General features: G+C 59.0%; 5 protein-coding genes across 5 annotated transcripts; all 5 read right to left on the reverse strand.

Moving 5' to 3' along the window:
• Positions 1 to 322: 322 nt before the first annotated feature.
• On the reverse strand, positions 323 to 725 carry DCS_03408 (uncharacterized protein; the record flags this gene model as incomplete). Its single annotated transcript, XM_040800727.1, has 2 exons — positions 323 to 555; positions 617 to 725. The coding sequence occupies 2 exons, from the start codon at positions 723 to 725 to the stop codon at positions 323 to 325; spliced, it is 342 nt and encodes a 113-aa protein (XP_040655760.1).
• Positions 726 to 1,740: 1,015 nt separating this feature from the next.
• On the reverse strand, positions 1,741 to 5,294 carry DCS_03409 (uncharacterized protein; the record flags this gene model as incomplete). Its single annotated transcript, XM_040800728.1, has 8 exons — positions 1,741 to 2,127; positions 2,228 to 2,850; positions 2,928 to 3,042; positions 3,100 to 3,141; positions 4,003 to 4,205; positions 4,333 to 4,349; positions 4,919 to 5,182; positions 5,278 to 5,294. The coding sequence occupies 8 exons, from the start codon at positions 5,292 to 5,294 to the stop codon at positions 1,741 to 1,743; spliced, it is 1,668 nt and encodes a 555-aa protein (XP_040655761.1).
• A 100-nt stretch (positions 5,295 to 5,394) lies between these two features.
• Positions 5,395 to 7,559, reverse strand: DCS_03410 (2-oxoglutarate-dependent ethylene/succinate-forming enzyme; the record flags this gene model as incomplete). Its single annotated transcript, XM_040800729.1, has 5 exons — positions 5,395 to 5,711; positions 5,817 to 5,945; positions 6,003 to 6,109; positions 6,185 to 7,387; positions 7,483 to 7,559. The coding sequence occupies 5 exons, from the start codon at positions 7,557 to 7,559 to the stop codon at positions 5,395 to 5,397; spliced, it is 1,833 nt and encodes a 610-aa protein (XP_040655762.1).
• A 2,573-nt stretch (positions 7,560 to 10,132) lies between these two features.
• On the reverse strand, positions 10,133 to 10,585 carry DCS_03411 (uncharacterized protein; the record flags this gene model as incomplete). Its single annotated transcript, XM_040800730.1, has 1 exon — positions 10,133 to 10,585. The coding sequence occupies one exon, from the start codon at positions 10,583 to 10,585 to the stop codon at positions 10,133 to 10,135; it is 453 nt and encodes a 150-aa protein (XP_040655763.1).
• Positions 10,586 to 11,399: 814 nt separating this feature from the next.
• Positions 11,400 to 12,126, reverse strand: DCS_03412 (uncharacterized protein; the record flags this gene model as incomplete). The annotated part of the gene is made up of 2 exons (XM_040800731.1): positions 11,400 to 11,444; positions 11,530 to 12,126. The coding sequence occupies 2 exons, from the start codon at positions 12,124 to 12,126 to the stop codon at positions 11,400 to 11,402; spliced, it is 642 nt and encodes a 213-aa protein (XP_040655764.1).
• Between the last annotated feature and the right edge of the window lie 2,231 nt (positions 12,127 to 14,357).

Genomic DNA, 14,357 nt, shown 5'->3' on the forward strand with positions numbered 1-14,357 from the left:
TATGCATATTGATTCGATCCCGGCCCCTGCCATTCGCAATCGTCTCATAAAAACGAGGGTAAACGCTTTGCTTCGTGGAGCAACGGATAATCGTGACAATGAGAGCTCTCTTGTTGTCTCCACCGTGGGCCGCGAGCTTGCATATTTCTTCGATTTCGGCCCCCTGCCATTCGCAATCTTTCAGAAATGGGAGTACAACCAAGGCGGACCGGCCCGAGCACGAAGCAGCCGACGGCCTTGAGCCCTTGCACAGCAGCATCAGTCAGCTGTCACCCTTGAAAGTCGGTTCCGACCAGTCGGGATGAGACTTGACGTATATTGACTACTTTCCCAGCACCAGTATTGTAATGAAAGTCGTCACAATGGTTGAGCTAGAATCTCCGGCGGCAGTAGCGGATTCACAGATTTGGTCTGCAATCGTGCTTGCGGTAGTGGCCGATTTGGCAGCCGAAGTTGCAGCAGGGGCCATGGCAAGATTCACGGCAGCGGCCACGGTGAACGCCGTAATAGTGACCGCGGACCCGGCTCCCGGGTCGGGCTCGTCGAGGTGGACGGCTAGGATACGAAACCACGTTGGATGCGAAATCAGGTTGGATGATGGATTGCGGAAAGCGACCGAGTAGATGGAAATAGTCCTTGGTGTACACTGGCTCCGGAAAGGCCGAGGTGAGATTGGTGATTCCCTGGAGGCTCAAGTTGAGCAACGAGGAGGCTAGGAGGAACATGAACGGTTCCAGCCAACAGTCGAGACACTCGCTGATGGAAATAGTCCTTGGTGTGCATCGGCTCCGGCAAGGCCGAGGTGAGATTGGTGATTCCCTGAAGGCTCCAGTGATGCTCGGATTTCAGCTGCACCAGGCTAGGAGGAACATGAACGGTTCCAACCAACAGTCGAAACACTCGCTGATGGAAATAGTCCTTGGTGTACACCGGCTCCGGAAAGACCGAGGTGAGATTGGTGATTCCCTGGAGGCTTCGGTGATGTTCGGATTTCAGCTGCACCAGGCTAGGAGGAACATGAACGGTTCCAACCAACAGTCGAAACACTCGCTGATGGAAATAGTCCTTGGTGTACACCGGCTCAGGAAAGGCCGAGGTGAGATTGGTGATTCCCTGGAGGCTCCAGTGAAACCAGGCTCAAGTTGAGCAACGAGAAGGCTAGGAGAAACATGAACGGTTCCAACCAACAGTCGAGACACTCGCCGATGGAAATTTACCCGTTGTCGCTCCAGAGGACTAGGCTCATCCCAGACGTGTTTTTCGCCGCCGCAATTGTCGCTTCAGTGGCACCCCGGACTGCTCATGTGTTTGCAATCGATTAATTCATGCGAATCGCTTCCTTTCACATCGAACCCCCGATTCTGTACGGGGCCGAATCCAACCCAGGCTCCATTGCACAGCTAGCCATATGCAGCGTTACCGCACGCACAATCAGACGCAATAAAGGGGGCGGCTGAAACGATGAAACGTTGGACAGCCGTCCAGGGCAACGAGAACAACCGACTTGCTTTCACGGCCGGAAACGACGAGGGCACCGCAGGCATGGAACATGCCGCAATACCTCGTCATGTTCGCAGATGGCGGGCAACCGGACAAAGACACTAGAGATGTGTTATAGAATCGGCTAGCCTGAGGGTCTGTAGTAGAGTGATGCAATGTATGATACAATGAAGATTGTAGATATGTACCGCGAACGCTGTATGGACAGAATTGGGCGGCAAGTACGGTGGCAAGGGGCCATCAGCACATGAGCCAGATGGCATGAATCAGAGCGACAAGTATGGGCAAGGCCAAGGGTCCCCTCGGTGACCCGAACCGACGACTGCTGGCTGCATTGTCCGACTCGGAATCGGTTGCCGATGGCAAAGGAGAGCCGACCTCCTGGGCCGTCTCGTGGAGGATTTGCCTCGTCGGCGTCACGAGGCTGTCCGCCGTCGGCGAAGGAATCGTCTTGGCGGGTGTGGGGCCGAAGACGTCGATGATGCACTTCTTCATCAGCTTGTTGTCCTTGTACGAGCCGTTGTTGGCGATGGGCGTCAGGGTCAACGTGTAGGTCGAGTCGAAGGAGCCGGCGGCCCAGCCGACGAAGCCGACGAAGACGTCGGTGTTGTCGGCGATGAACTGGTTCTGGGCGCAAAACTTTGTCATGCACTGCGGGAGGGGGACCGTCGTTAGACCGTTCCAAGCCAGCCCATGCTCGACGCCGAGGGTTGGCTTCCTGACGTACCGTGGGATCCATGGACGCGCCCGTCTCGGACACGATGGCCTGCCGCTTGTTCTTCCGCAGCCAGGTGGCGACGCTCTGGAAGGCGGCGACGTTGTCGGTGGTGCACTCCCGGAACGAGCCCGAGTTGTTGATGTCGAGGTACTTGTGCAGGTCCATCAGCAGGCCGTCCGTCGACCCGTCGGGGTTCGTGATGGCGGCGAGGCACTTGGCACTTCCGCCCGAGACAAAGGTTTCGGCGCTCGAAAAGTTGCTGCCGGGCAGGAGAATCAGGTGCTTCTCGGCGCCGGCTTCGCGGATGGCCGTGACGGCCTTTTGGCAGGTCTGGGCCCAGATCTCGATGTCGACGTCGTGCGGCTCGTTCATGAGGCCAAAGACGACCCTCTCGTCGGCCGCATACTTGGTGGCCATCTCGGCCCAGAGGGCGGTGAAGTGATCGTCGGTGATGCCGTCGGGACCGCTCTGGCCGATGATGGCGCCGTCGTAGCGGGCAAAGTTGTGCAGGTCGATGATGCAGTAGGCGCCCGTGTCGAGGCAGGCTTGCATGAGGCGGTCGTAGACGCCAAACTGGACGGCGTCGAGCTTGCGGCCTCGCTTGCCCTTGACGGCGTACTGCCAGGTGATGGCTGCGGGCTGTCAGCATGCGAGGTGGCCAACGTCTCGGACGCGTCGAGAGCACCATCGACGGGGCGGGGGCACATACGGAGGCGAAACATGTTGAGGCCGTCGTCCTCGACAAAGTGCTTCATCTGGCCCTCACCATCGCCGCCGCGATAGGCCTTGAGCGGCACCAGCTTGGCCTTGGATGGACAGGAGCCCTCGTCTGCGTGTCAACGGAGCAAAGGCGACGGACATGGTGGGTAGAGGCGACTTACATCGATGTCGCAGCCAAAGTCGATGCCGGGAATGGCGATGCCCTAGGATGGAGGCACCACAAGTCAGTCAACCACGGCCACCTCTCCGATTTGCAGGGTGAATTCGACGAACAAGGTACGGTATCACAGCCCGTGACAAGGATGCGAGGCCGACGAGGGCGATGACATGTGCTCTGGCTCGCATGGTGGTGCAACGGCCAACTCGACGGCTCGGAGGTTGAAGGCGAGATGCAGGCGGTTCCTACATGAAAGAGACGTCATCCAGTCGCCAATGATCTGCATGCCACGTCCTCTCCGAGCTCATCTGGTCGCGGAGACGATGACGAGCTGAGCGGAGCAGAGCGAAACAGAGCAGAGCAGAGCAGAGCAGGGCAGTGAGCCAGCCCAACAGTCAGTCACCCGCGTCAAGTACTACTCCGGACGACGGCGAGGAAGACGAGAAACTCCAAGAGGATGGAATGAACTGGACCCTGGGGGGGGGGGGGAGTCGAGCGAGGGAAATACGAATTCCGGACATGGCTCGTTCGCGTGGATGACGGCCAGCCGAGCTCCCGTTCGTTACGAGTGCCTGCTGATGGGGTTAGCGAGGTGGAATCACCACTTAAACAGACGGATAGGTAGGTACACGTACGCAAACAAGTAATGCATGCTATTTGACTTTGCAATACGCGTTGCAGGCCGTGTCAGCAAGAAGCATGTTTGTTTTGTCTTGGCTCTGCGGCGTGAGAAGACGGCAAAAGTGGGAGATGATGAGGGCGCGTCCGCATGCCAAAGCCGGAAAGTACGGTGGACGGGTGTTGCTATATTTGGAGTTGCCGTTATGATGTAAAATGAAGTGCTAATTCCCCGCATTTGGGCAGGTACGGGGACGTGCGACTTGTACAGGTACAAGTTTGCACGTACTTGCATGTACGAGTACATGGACGAACACGCAGCCGGTACGAGCGGACGATGAGATGCGGCCACGGCATGTACAGATACTTCAAAGTACAAGATAGTCGAAGAAATGATGTACTGCTCGTGGTCGTTGTTGCCTCGAAGGTTCGCGTGGCAAGCGGCTGTGGGGTCATTCTCGTATACAAGAGAGGACTTGAAGAGTACATCATCTGTACAAGGTCGGGTGCTGCGAATACAACGTTATTGGGCGGCATGTGCTGTATCATGCTAGTACAGATCGTGTACAGTAGAGCATTCGGGCACGACACTAGTACTTAAGCACAACACAGTACTTACTTGTACGAGCAAGAGTACTATAAGTAGTAGCAAGTGTGCTATAAGTACTGTGAGTAGCAAAGCACTCCGTGCGGGTACGAGGAAACTCGGAGCATACAATATTATGTACTTACTTGTATGGACTCAAGTACAACTACTTGTACGAGCAAGAGTGTACAAGTAAGAGTACTATAAGTAGTAGCAAGTGTAAGTAGCAAGAAGTAGCAAGAAGTAGCAAGAAGTAGCAAGTACTCCGTGCGGGTACGAGGAAACTCGGAGCATACTTACAACATCATGTACTCCTCTCGCTCGAGTACATCAAGATACCGCCCACGTCGGTACTCGGTACGAGCAGTTCGCTCTCGTGGGTGGGCACAGCCTCAATGCTTTTCGGCCAGCGCTCGCCTGCTGCGGCCCAGCTCACAGGCAATTACGAGCCTGTGCCGTGCGCTGTGATTGTCCACGATCAGCACAACAATGGCATGTCGACGTACCCGGACATGGAAAATACAAGGCATCATGACATGAATGATGACATGAATACGTGACGACAGGAACACTCTGTGCATGACGACATGAATAGGTAAAGACATGCATCTGCACGCACCGATACTTGCCTTGGGTGCCGCGGTTTTTGGTTGGCACCTGTAATGACAAGTACAGAGTACTTGCGCGCATGTAGAGTCCTTGTACCCAGCGCTCGTGTGGTGCATGTCGCGGAATGCGCATCGCGTACCAGGTTTGTCCGCCTCTACGGGGATGCATGTCGTCGACTCTGCCCAGCTGTCCAATGAGCCCTCTGCGTCGCCAGAAACGATCGGCCAGCTCGGCATCGGAACGATCTTGCAGCCGTGCAACGGCGACACGGCACCTGCATGCGCATGGGTGGCACATGATCAGATGAACAGGCGAAGCCGAGCGTAAGAGAGTAAACAGTGGCATTTGATTCGTGGATATAATACGTACGCGTCTCGAGCATTCATCATTACCTCGCGAAAATATGCACAATATGAAGCGCACCTGTCGTGCCGCTTGCGTCGTCGTTTGGGTATTCGAAAGGATCCATCCAGCACCGCGGGAAAACTACGAGCGGCTGCCCGTCGTCGCGTCGTCGTTTCGCAGCGCCGACGTGGCGAGCATCGGAAACCGGTCCTCGGCCACCATGCGCTTGGTGGTGACGCGGTCCGGGTAGTTACGCAGGCACATGTTGGTAAAGTGGGTGCCGTAGTGGACGCCCTGCCGGGGCTCCTGGCCGCCGTCGTGGCCCGGCAGCGGCCGGATGACGGACCGGAAGTTGGGCTCGTGAAAGTAGGCAAAGGCGAAGCGCTCGCGCGTGTTGAGGCCGACCTTGTGGGGCGTCGACAGGAGCCTGTTGTTGGTCATGTACTGCAGCATGTCGCCTGCACGGGGGCAAGCGAGGGTCAGCAGGCGGAGCGCAGGCCGCGGTCCCGCCGGGACGGGCCGGGGGGGGGGGGGGGGGTGGGAGTGGGTGAGGGATCACCTACCGGGAAAGACGGTGTAGACGCCGGGCGAGGGCGGCACGTACGTCCAGCCGGGCTCGTCCTCCTTCATGCCGGCGGCGCTCTGCTGCCAGTTGGCAAAGCCGCCCCCCTGCGGAGGCCGCACGAAGAGTCCTGCGCAAAGGTCCGTCAGCGAATCAGCCCGTCGTGCGGCGTCCGTTCCTCACGCACCTCCGACGTGGTCCTGGTTGGCAATGACGAGCAGGCCGTAGTCCGTGTGGGAGCCGATGCCGCGGCCGGCCTTGCCTTTGCCGTTGGTGCGGTGCCGCGCGGGAAAGCTGGCGTCGGTGCCCGCTCCGTCAGCCGGCGGCTTCCCTCGGTCGAGGTCGGGGGCGCGCGCGGGGGCAACTCACCGCAGCACCCTCATGTGATGCCACCCATCCTCGGTGTAGCCCGTCAGCGACCCGGCGGGGATTTCGAGCCCGAGCTCAATCAGCTGCAGCAGCTTCTCCCCGCTCGCGCCGAGGTCGGCCATGTAGCGGTCGATGACGGCCTTCATGGTCCCGTCGGGCCAGGGGCAGGGCCCGTGGCAGGGCCAGCCGTCGGCGACGCGCCCGTCGGCGAGGCTCAGGTCCTTGGTGACGGTGAAAATCTCCGAGTAGTCGGCGATGCCGTCCGTCATCTCCTCGCCCGAGGCGACGTAGCCGGCGTAGCTCTGGCCGTCGACGCACGCCCGCTTCTCCTTGGACGGGCGGGCGAAGAAGCGCCGGCTCGCGGCGTCGGCGCTCCTGTAGAGCTGCTTCTGCAGGGGCGTCATGGCGATTTGCAGGATGCCGTCGCCCTGCCAGGCGTCGAGCATGGCCCGCGCCGTCGCCCTGTCGGCGGCCGAGCCCGAGACCTTGTCGGGCAGGGCGAACGTCTTGAGCCGTCCGACGGCGGCGGAGAAGCCGGGCGGCATCGTGGACTCGGGCGAGGCCGCGAGCTTGGACGCCATCGTCAGGCTCGGCCGTGCCGTCAGGGGAAGGGTCATGGCCGCATGGTGCGCCGAGGCCGCGGTCCGGGCCACGGTGGAGAGGCACCTCGTCATGGCGAGTCCTCCGTGGCGAGCCATGCTTGCATGCATCGTCGGTGGGAGGGGGGGAGGGACGACGCGGTCGGCACGACGCAGGCTGCGTGGGATGGCTGCCTCGAGCGGTAGCTGATGTCTATTGCCTGTTGCCCGACGCCCAATGTCTGGTATGTCGTGTCTGGTATGCCGTCTCTGGTATGCCGTGGCGTCTGGAGCTTGGTACCCGGTATCCGGTTCGAACGATGCTCCACTGATGGTTTCGAGGAGGGGCGACGATGCTGAGCCTCCCGACTCTCGTGCGAGGCCGGGGAGGTCGTCGGATGATATACTCGGCCATCTCTCGGCAGCGAGGCCGATGGCTGCTCGTCGGGACTCGTCTGCGTGCTCGTCGTCGTGCTCGGTGCTCACCGACGAACCTGAGCATGAACCATGACGGCCCAGGGCCGGACCCTGGCCCTGGCCCTGGCCCAAACCCCGGCCCTGGTCCTGGTCCTGGCCCGACCCCGTCCTGCCTGCTGCCCCTGCCCAGGCTTGGCCAGCCTCCAGCCTTGCCGATGGCCGTCGACCAAGACGTTGCCGTTGTCGATGCGGGGTAGCATGACGCACCGTGAGACGTGCCGTGAGACGTACCGCGAGACGTACCGTGATGTGTGCTGCGATGCGTAGGATGGGACATGTGCTGCCGGTGGCATCGTCGAGGTGCGTCCGCCTCTTCTCATGGTGCGTGATGCTCGTTCTTCAGCGTTCCCCGCTGCTCGAACGGTGTGTCGAGCGATGAAGCCAGCCATGGGGAGCCATCGAGCCATCGAGCCATCGAGCCACCAGAGTCGAACCCTGCAGGCAGGCGCCCTGGCGCTGCTATCGCCCCTTCCTTGAGGTATTAACAGTGCGCATCAGCTCTCACAAACGGTCATGAAACAAACGACAGGCCCGCGAGGAGGCAAGCCTCTGCTGTGTCGAACGGTCTCGATTATCTCGATCGCATGCTGCGGCGCGACAGATTGCAAATTGCCATCGGCAAGGCCGCTGATTCATCTCATCGCGTCATCGTCCGATGGAGGGAGACGAGGGAGACGAGGGAGACGCCGGACGGGACCCTGACCCGCGCCTCCGATGTGCTGCACAGTATACCTAGCGTACCGCACAGTACAGCTACTGTACTGAAGGGGCATTATTGTATTGCATGTGCGTGTACGGGCCACTGTGAGAGTACGGACCGATGAGTGTACGGACCACTGCGAGCACTTGGACGTGCATGTGCATGTAATAATACCAATAGTTGCATGTCGATGGACTGCTGTTGTATGTCGATAGACTGCCGTTGTATGTCGATGGACTGCTGTTGTATGTCGATGGACTGCTGTTGTATGTCAATGCACTGCCGTTGTATGTCGATGCGCTGCTGTTGTATGTCGATGCACTGCTGGACAGGTACACACAGTATACCTACTATACCATACAGTGCACCTACTATTCCATACAGTGCACCTACTATACCATACAGTGCACCTACTGTACTCTGGTGTTTGGCACGCTATTGCATGTGAGTGTACGGAGCACTGTGGGTGTGCAGACTGATGCGAGTACTTGGACGTACTTGAGGCAGTAGATGCAGTAGCTCCACAGGCGCACACAGTATACCCAGGTCGTGCACCGCACAGTGCACATGTACTTGTCATGAAGGGGCTTGGGCCATTATTGCATGTGAGTGCCCATGTGAGTGCCCATGTGAGTGCCATGTACTCCGTACGGAGCACTGTGAGTGTACTGAGCACTCTGACTGCGCGGAGCACGGTGCGAGTGGAACAAACATGCACATCTAGATGCGCTACTGCACAGGCACAGCCTACTGTGTACTATACTGTAGTGTAAGACAATGCCAGGCTAGGTACTAGGTACGGACTGCCCATCACCTCCAGTAACACAGAATAGCTTCCTCCGCATGTACCAGTACTGCACGAGCCACGGCATGCAGTGGCGCGGTTATAGGTACAGGTACCTGTTGCACCATGCGCACCATTCTACTGACGTGTAATAATACATGCGTCCGCAGCATGGAGGGCAGACCACTGGTAGATCCATGTACAGGTACCAAGGTATCGCGGTATCGCAGTGACGCGTACTTGTGCTCCGTGCTCGACGCCTGTGACGCTGCACCGACCGACGCTGCAGGTACCGGTACCGTGGGGGCACCTGTATGCACCTGCTCGTACCTACATTGGGTGGCCGTGTACATGGGAAGCAGGTACTCCGTACATGATCCGTTCAAGTATTCCGCCGCAGTCCTCCGCACCTCCGCCCTGCGTCCTGCGTACCTCGACACCTGCCGCCCAAGTATCGTCGTGCAGACCTCCGACCTGGATTCCGTACGTCCCTGTACTTGCGTGTACTCTGTCGTACCGGATACCGACTCATACCGTCCCCGATCCACATGCAAGCGAAAAGAGGCGCATTGTGGCAACAAGGGCGGTGAGACAGCCTCCTCCCGTCCGTGGTGGCTGGACGGATCCTTGGCTGGCACTGCCAACCTCGCTCCCTCACCGACACCGACATCGTCATATCGGCACCGCACGCAAGCAGCACGCCGGGGGCGGCAAAGGGTCTTCAACCAACGACTCCATAAGCAAATTTGCGTCCGGAAGAGCCCGCCATGCACTGCGACGTCGTGAGACGGCCGGCCGGCCTCGTCGCCTGGGCTTCATCATTCGCCACGGCGGCCTGCAAACTCTGCCGTCAATCTCGTCGGCCTCCTCCTCGCTCTCGTTCGACGGCCTCCTCCTCGCTCTCGTTCGACGGCTTCCTCCTCGCTCTCTTTCGACGGCCTCCTCCTCGCTCTCTTTCGATGGCCTCCTCGCTCTCTTTCGACGGCCTCCTCCTCGCTCTCTTTCGACGGCCTCCTCCTCGCTCACGTTCGACGGCCCTCACGATGGCTGTTTTTCATCCATCGCATCTTACTCGTCCAACTCTTTCCATCCCTCATCTGCAGGGCCCCATCTCCATGCATGTGATATGCAGGGTTTTCGGTGACCTGTCTCATCCTACCGCCTCGGCCCTCTCGGCATCAGCAACCTCGCCTTGGCTCGTCGATGCCTCCCCAGCACGGCTCCCGCACACCTACACTTTCAAGGACCGGTACATGCCTGCTTCCCATCGACGCGGTGCCTACGCTTCGCTAGACCCGCTTCTATCCATCCTTTTCAATGCGCAATTTGTTTCGTTTCGTGGCTTGCATCGAGCCCGCAGCTCCGACTGACGATACCAACAGACTATGGAGCACGCTGCAATGAATCCGTCAGCCACCACGTCCCACGAGCCGTGAATATTCATCGTCGTTGACCACGTGTTGCCGTTGCCATTGCCGGCCTCTGCCACCCTTCACTCGGCCGACGTCGATCGAGGGCCATCCAAGACAGGGTCGACGAGGCGTCCGTCTGGCCCGCCATCGAGATGCCTCCTGGGCGCTACGTGCATCCCGACGGCGCCGGAGTAGCTGTTGGGCGGAGGGGACGGAAACCGCCTCCTCGTCGTCCGACACCTGCTTGGTCTTGGCTCCGAGAGACGTGGCCGCAACGAGGGCGCACGGCTTGTACGAGGCCATCCAAGCGGTGTCGCCCGTCCTGTTCATCGCCTCATGGTCGTCTTGGCTTGGAAACGACGGCCGGCTTGCTAGTCTACGCGTAAGCCTCGAGCCCTGCGGCCACTTCTCTACACCTCGTTCGGGGGCCTTGTTTCGAGACGTCGCCATCATCCGACCGTGGCCGACGAGGCGCCGTTGACCGGAGGACCCTGCCGGCCATCCCCTGGCGGACGTTCCGGCTCGACGGTCGGTCAAAGGGGATTCCAACCTCCCTCGCAACTGTGGGGGCGGGGGTGCTGCTGGGACGAGCTATCAAGGACGTGCGCTTCGCATGGTACGATGGCATGCATGCGTCGTCCTCTGCACGGTAGGCACCTCTCTACCTGGATGGATGTGCTCGTATTCCGAGCCTATGCTATTGTCGAACCCCTGGCGCCTTCAACGTCAGCCGACCATCCTCGCGGGAGCCCGTCTTCGCCGGATGCTGGGCTATGGCAAGCCATCGCATCACACCACACCACTTGATCCACTCGGCCGTATGCACTCACACCTATAGTGTTTTTCCTCGACCTCTCTTTGCAAACGCAACTCTGCAGACGCAGCTCGATTTTTTTTTCTTCGCCACGGCCATCATGTAGCCGCGTCCGGCCAACCCGCACGGCGCGGTACCCTCGAGGCCTTGGGTGCGAGAGCTCCCTTGTCCGTCCGAATCTCAAGGGATGACTGCAGCCGGTTTTCACTCGGGTACCCTGGGCGCCTTTGGTACGTTGCCGTTGAACATACGCCTCTACCACTACTCGTATGGGCTGCCTTGGGTCTGGTTCACGTATCAGGGGCGGAAGAGGTAACGGTGATTGTCCAGTCGACAACGATTTTGCGCATCTATTTTCCTTGTGATACATTTCGTCAAAGTCCCAGTCATTCATTGACGCCCATCCGAATGTTGAATTCACAAGCTAACCGTCCCGTTCCTCGCAGATTCCTACATCTGGCGACAGTTGGAGCGGCCTCGGTCAAGGTGGCGACCCTGCATGGCGTCGAGTTAGTCGCCTCATCATCATCATCATCATGCCGGCGGCGGCGACGGGGAAAGAAAGTAAGAGAGCACGTACGACTTGGATGCCTCCGTCGCAGCAGAACATGCCACCTCGGCAGCTTCGCTGGAGGTTCTCTCCGAGAATGCCGCCAATCAGGTTGCCGATGCCCTGGCCGATGCCGCCGAGGTTCGTGCCGAGGACGTTGAAGCCGGCGTCGCAGCAGTACGACTGTCGGCTGCACTGATATCCGTAGCCACCGTTGCCCCCGCGGTAACCCCCTCGGTATCCGTCGCCCCGGTGGCCGCCGTAGCCGGGGCGGTATCTGTCGTAGCCTCGGTGGCCGTCGTATCCTCCCCTGTATCTGTCGTTGCCCCTGTGGCCGTTGTAGCCGCCCCTGTACCTGTCGTTGCCCCTGTGGCCGTCGTAGCCGCCCCTATATCTGTCGTTGCCCCGGTAAGGACCGTTGTTGCCCCGGTTGGGACCGTTGTGGCCTCGGCCGAGATCTCGCGTTTCGATCTGGTTCTCCTCGCTCTCCGGCACGACGGCAATGGTCGCCGGAGTCTTGTCCTCGGTGGCCGCGGCCAGGGCAGCGGGTGCCGGAGTCTTGTCCTCGGTGGCCGTGGCCAGGGCCGTGGCGGCGAGAGCCAGGGTGTAAATGAGGGAGAACTTCATGGTGATTGTGGATGTGGATGTGGAAAGCACAGTGGTCAGAAAGGAGTGTGTTTGACAGTTGGAACTGGTTGAGAAGGATGAGGAGAGTCGATCCGATGCGTTGAACGGCTTCTTATATACATCGTCTGAACTTCAACCGAGCCGGACGAGACGAGCATTTCGTCCCATCCGGTCCGATGCATGCCTATTCTCGGCCGAGCAGAATACCGGCAAGATCAGCTTTTCCGGTGGAAGAGCTCGGTGGTTTGCTTCTTGCGAGACAATGCTCATGCAGTTGCAGCCCAAAACCGAACCTCTCGGCGGAATTGTTCACGACATGGCACTCTCCGTGTTTCCAACCGACGGCACACGAGCAGGCCAACGGACGAGACGAACCAATGAATCTCATCTTGCGACTGACGTTTGGCAGCAATGTCGTGCCGTCATTGCTGATCGGCGGGCCGCCCGTCTCCCCCGTCGCCGACGGGACGGCCGGTGCGCTTGGACGACCCCTGGTTTGAACTGGGCACGACAACAGGCCGAAGGCTCAAGGTCACGGCAACAGGCCGAAGGCTCAAGGCTCGAAGGCTCAAGGCTAATTCTGCACGCCTGTCATGACTCATGGGTAAACCATGCAACTTTCGACAGAGAACTGAATAATGAACGCAAAAAACAGAATAAACTAGCGAGTCGTTGGGCGGGCCAAGGGGAGCCGGAGTCGGGTATCAGCCTCCCGCCGGGCTACGAGCTGAGACATCAACCTGGTCGTGCCATCACTTTGCGACCCTGCCCGCGGCCGAGGCATGCTTTTGGCGGAAAATTCATCAAGGATATCTACAGAAGGGAGGCTGGACAAGACGGGCGAGGACGGGAACCGCAGACGACACAACCGCGTATCCACATTTCAGGGGTGCAATGACGCCGCGGCACTTGATCGAACGAGAAAAAGAACTTTGCAGGACATGTTTTGCGCGCCACAACTTGTGCAAAATCCCTCGCCGTCGTTGGGGCGAGTCATCACAGTGCTAAATTATTATTCACGTGCCTCGTTGCGGATGCCACCGCTGCCGCTCCGAAACTCTGCTTCGACGGCACATGTTCTTGCACTCTTGTTTGCAAGGATCACGGTATGATCGGGGCACAGCCAACGGCAGCACATCATCTGGAGTGTCGGTGTGATTTAGTGTTCATCCTGCCGCCCGCGGGCCGGAAGGGAAGGACTCGAGGGATATGTTGTCCATCATGGAGTTGATCAACCTAGGATGAAGCGGTCAAGTTGAACTCCTGTTGTTTCCTCGAGGCAAGGATTGGAAGTGTATCGGAGGGACAATAAGTTTACGAGTCTCGCCCGCCTTGGATGCAAGACGACAATAACTTGCTTGGCGCTACGCGAGGCCAAGACGACAACCCAGCATGAACCCTGGACAGCCAGCCAAAGGACCTTTCACGTTGAGCTTCACTCTGCAGTACGACGTCTCCAAGATCTCTACGGAGAGTTGTGCATGTACTGTACTGTACAGCAAAGATTCTGGAGGACGGCAACCGCTGTCCCTGGTTGCACCAGTGGCTTGGCAGCGCGATGGTCTTGCTTCTACGGAGTAGAGCATGCGTCCAGAAGCAATGCAAAGGAAATTAAGCTCGCTGGCGTATGCGACGCAGAAGGACGAGGTCGCCTTGGTGCTACGTGCAAAGTTTCATGCCCAGAAAATCCAGAGGCTACCTACTGCAGGGGAAGAAACGAAGAAAAGAGAGGCATCATGCCGAGGCTAGGGGGTTCAAACACTGCCGACCGCTTATCAGGGCTGATATAGGGGCGAGGGAGGGATGGATCATCGGCCCGCACAACTCGTAGTGGCAATTGAGCCGCGTTGGGGTCGGGATGCTTTGGGCCCGGGATGCTTTGGGCCACGGCAGCAAGAAACAGGGGTTTCATCCGATGGGCGCCTCGGCGACAACGTTGGGACGATGCCAGGACTGGTATTTTTCGTCGCTGCAAATTTGTACATGCCGCCCTGGGCAAGGGGTGAGAAAGGTCAACGACGATGGCTTCGTTGGAGAGGCATACCGGCAGAACAGAACAATCTCTTGGCCCGACGGATCGAACGTTGATCCACTGCACGAATAGCCAGCCATACGCAGACCGAGTACTGTAATTAGATGCACTTGTACGGAGATCAAGTCCTCGTATTACGGCGGACGAACAATTGCCCCCTCCGTACTTTTGTCACGGCGGTGGCACCCCTGTCCGTCCG

This window comes from Drechmeria coniospora, chromosome 02 (genome assembly GCF_001625195.1).
Source record: "Drechmeria coniospora strain ARSEF 6962 chromosome 02, whole genome shotgun sequence".
NCBI lineage: Eukaryota > Fungi > Ascomycota > Sordariomycetes > Hypocreales > Ophiocordycipitaceae > Drechmeria > Drechmeria coniospora.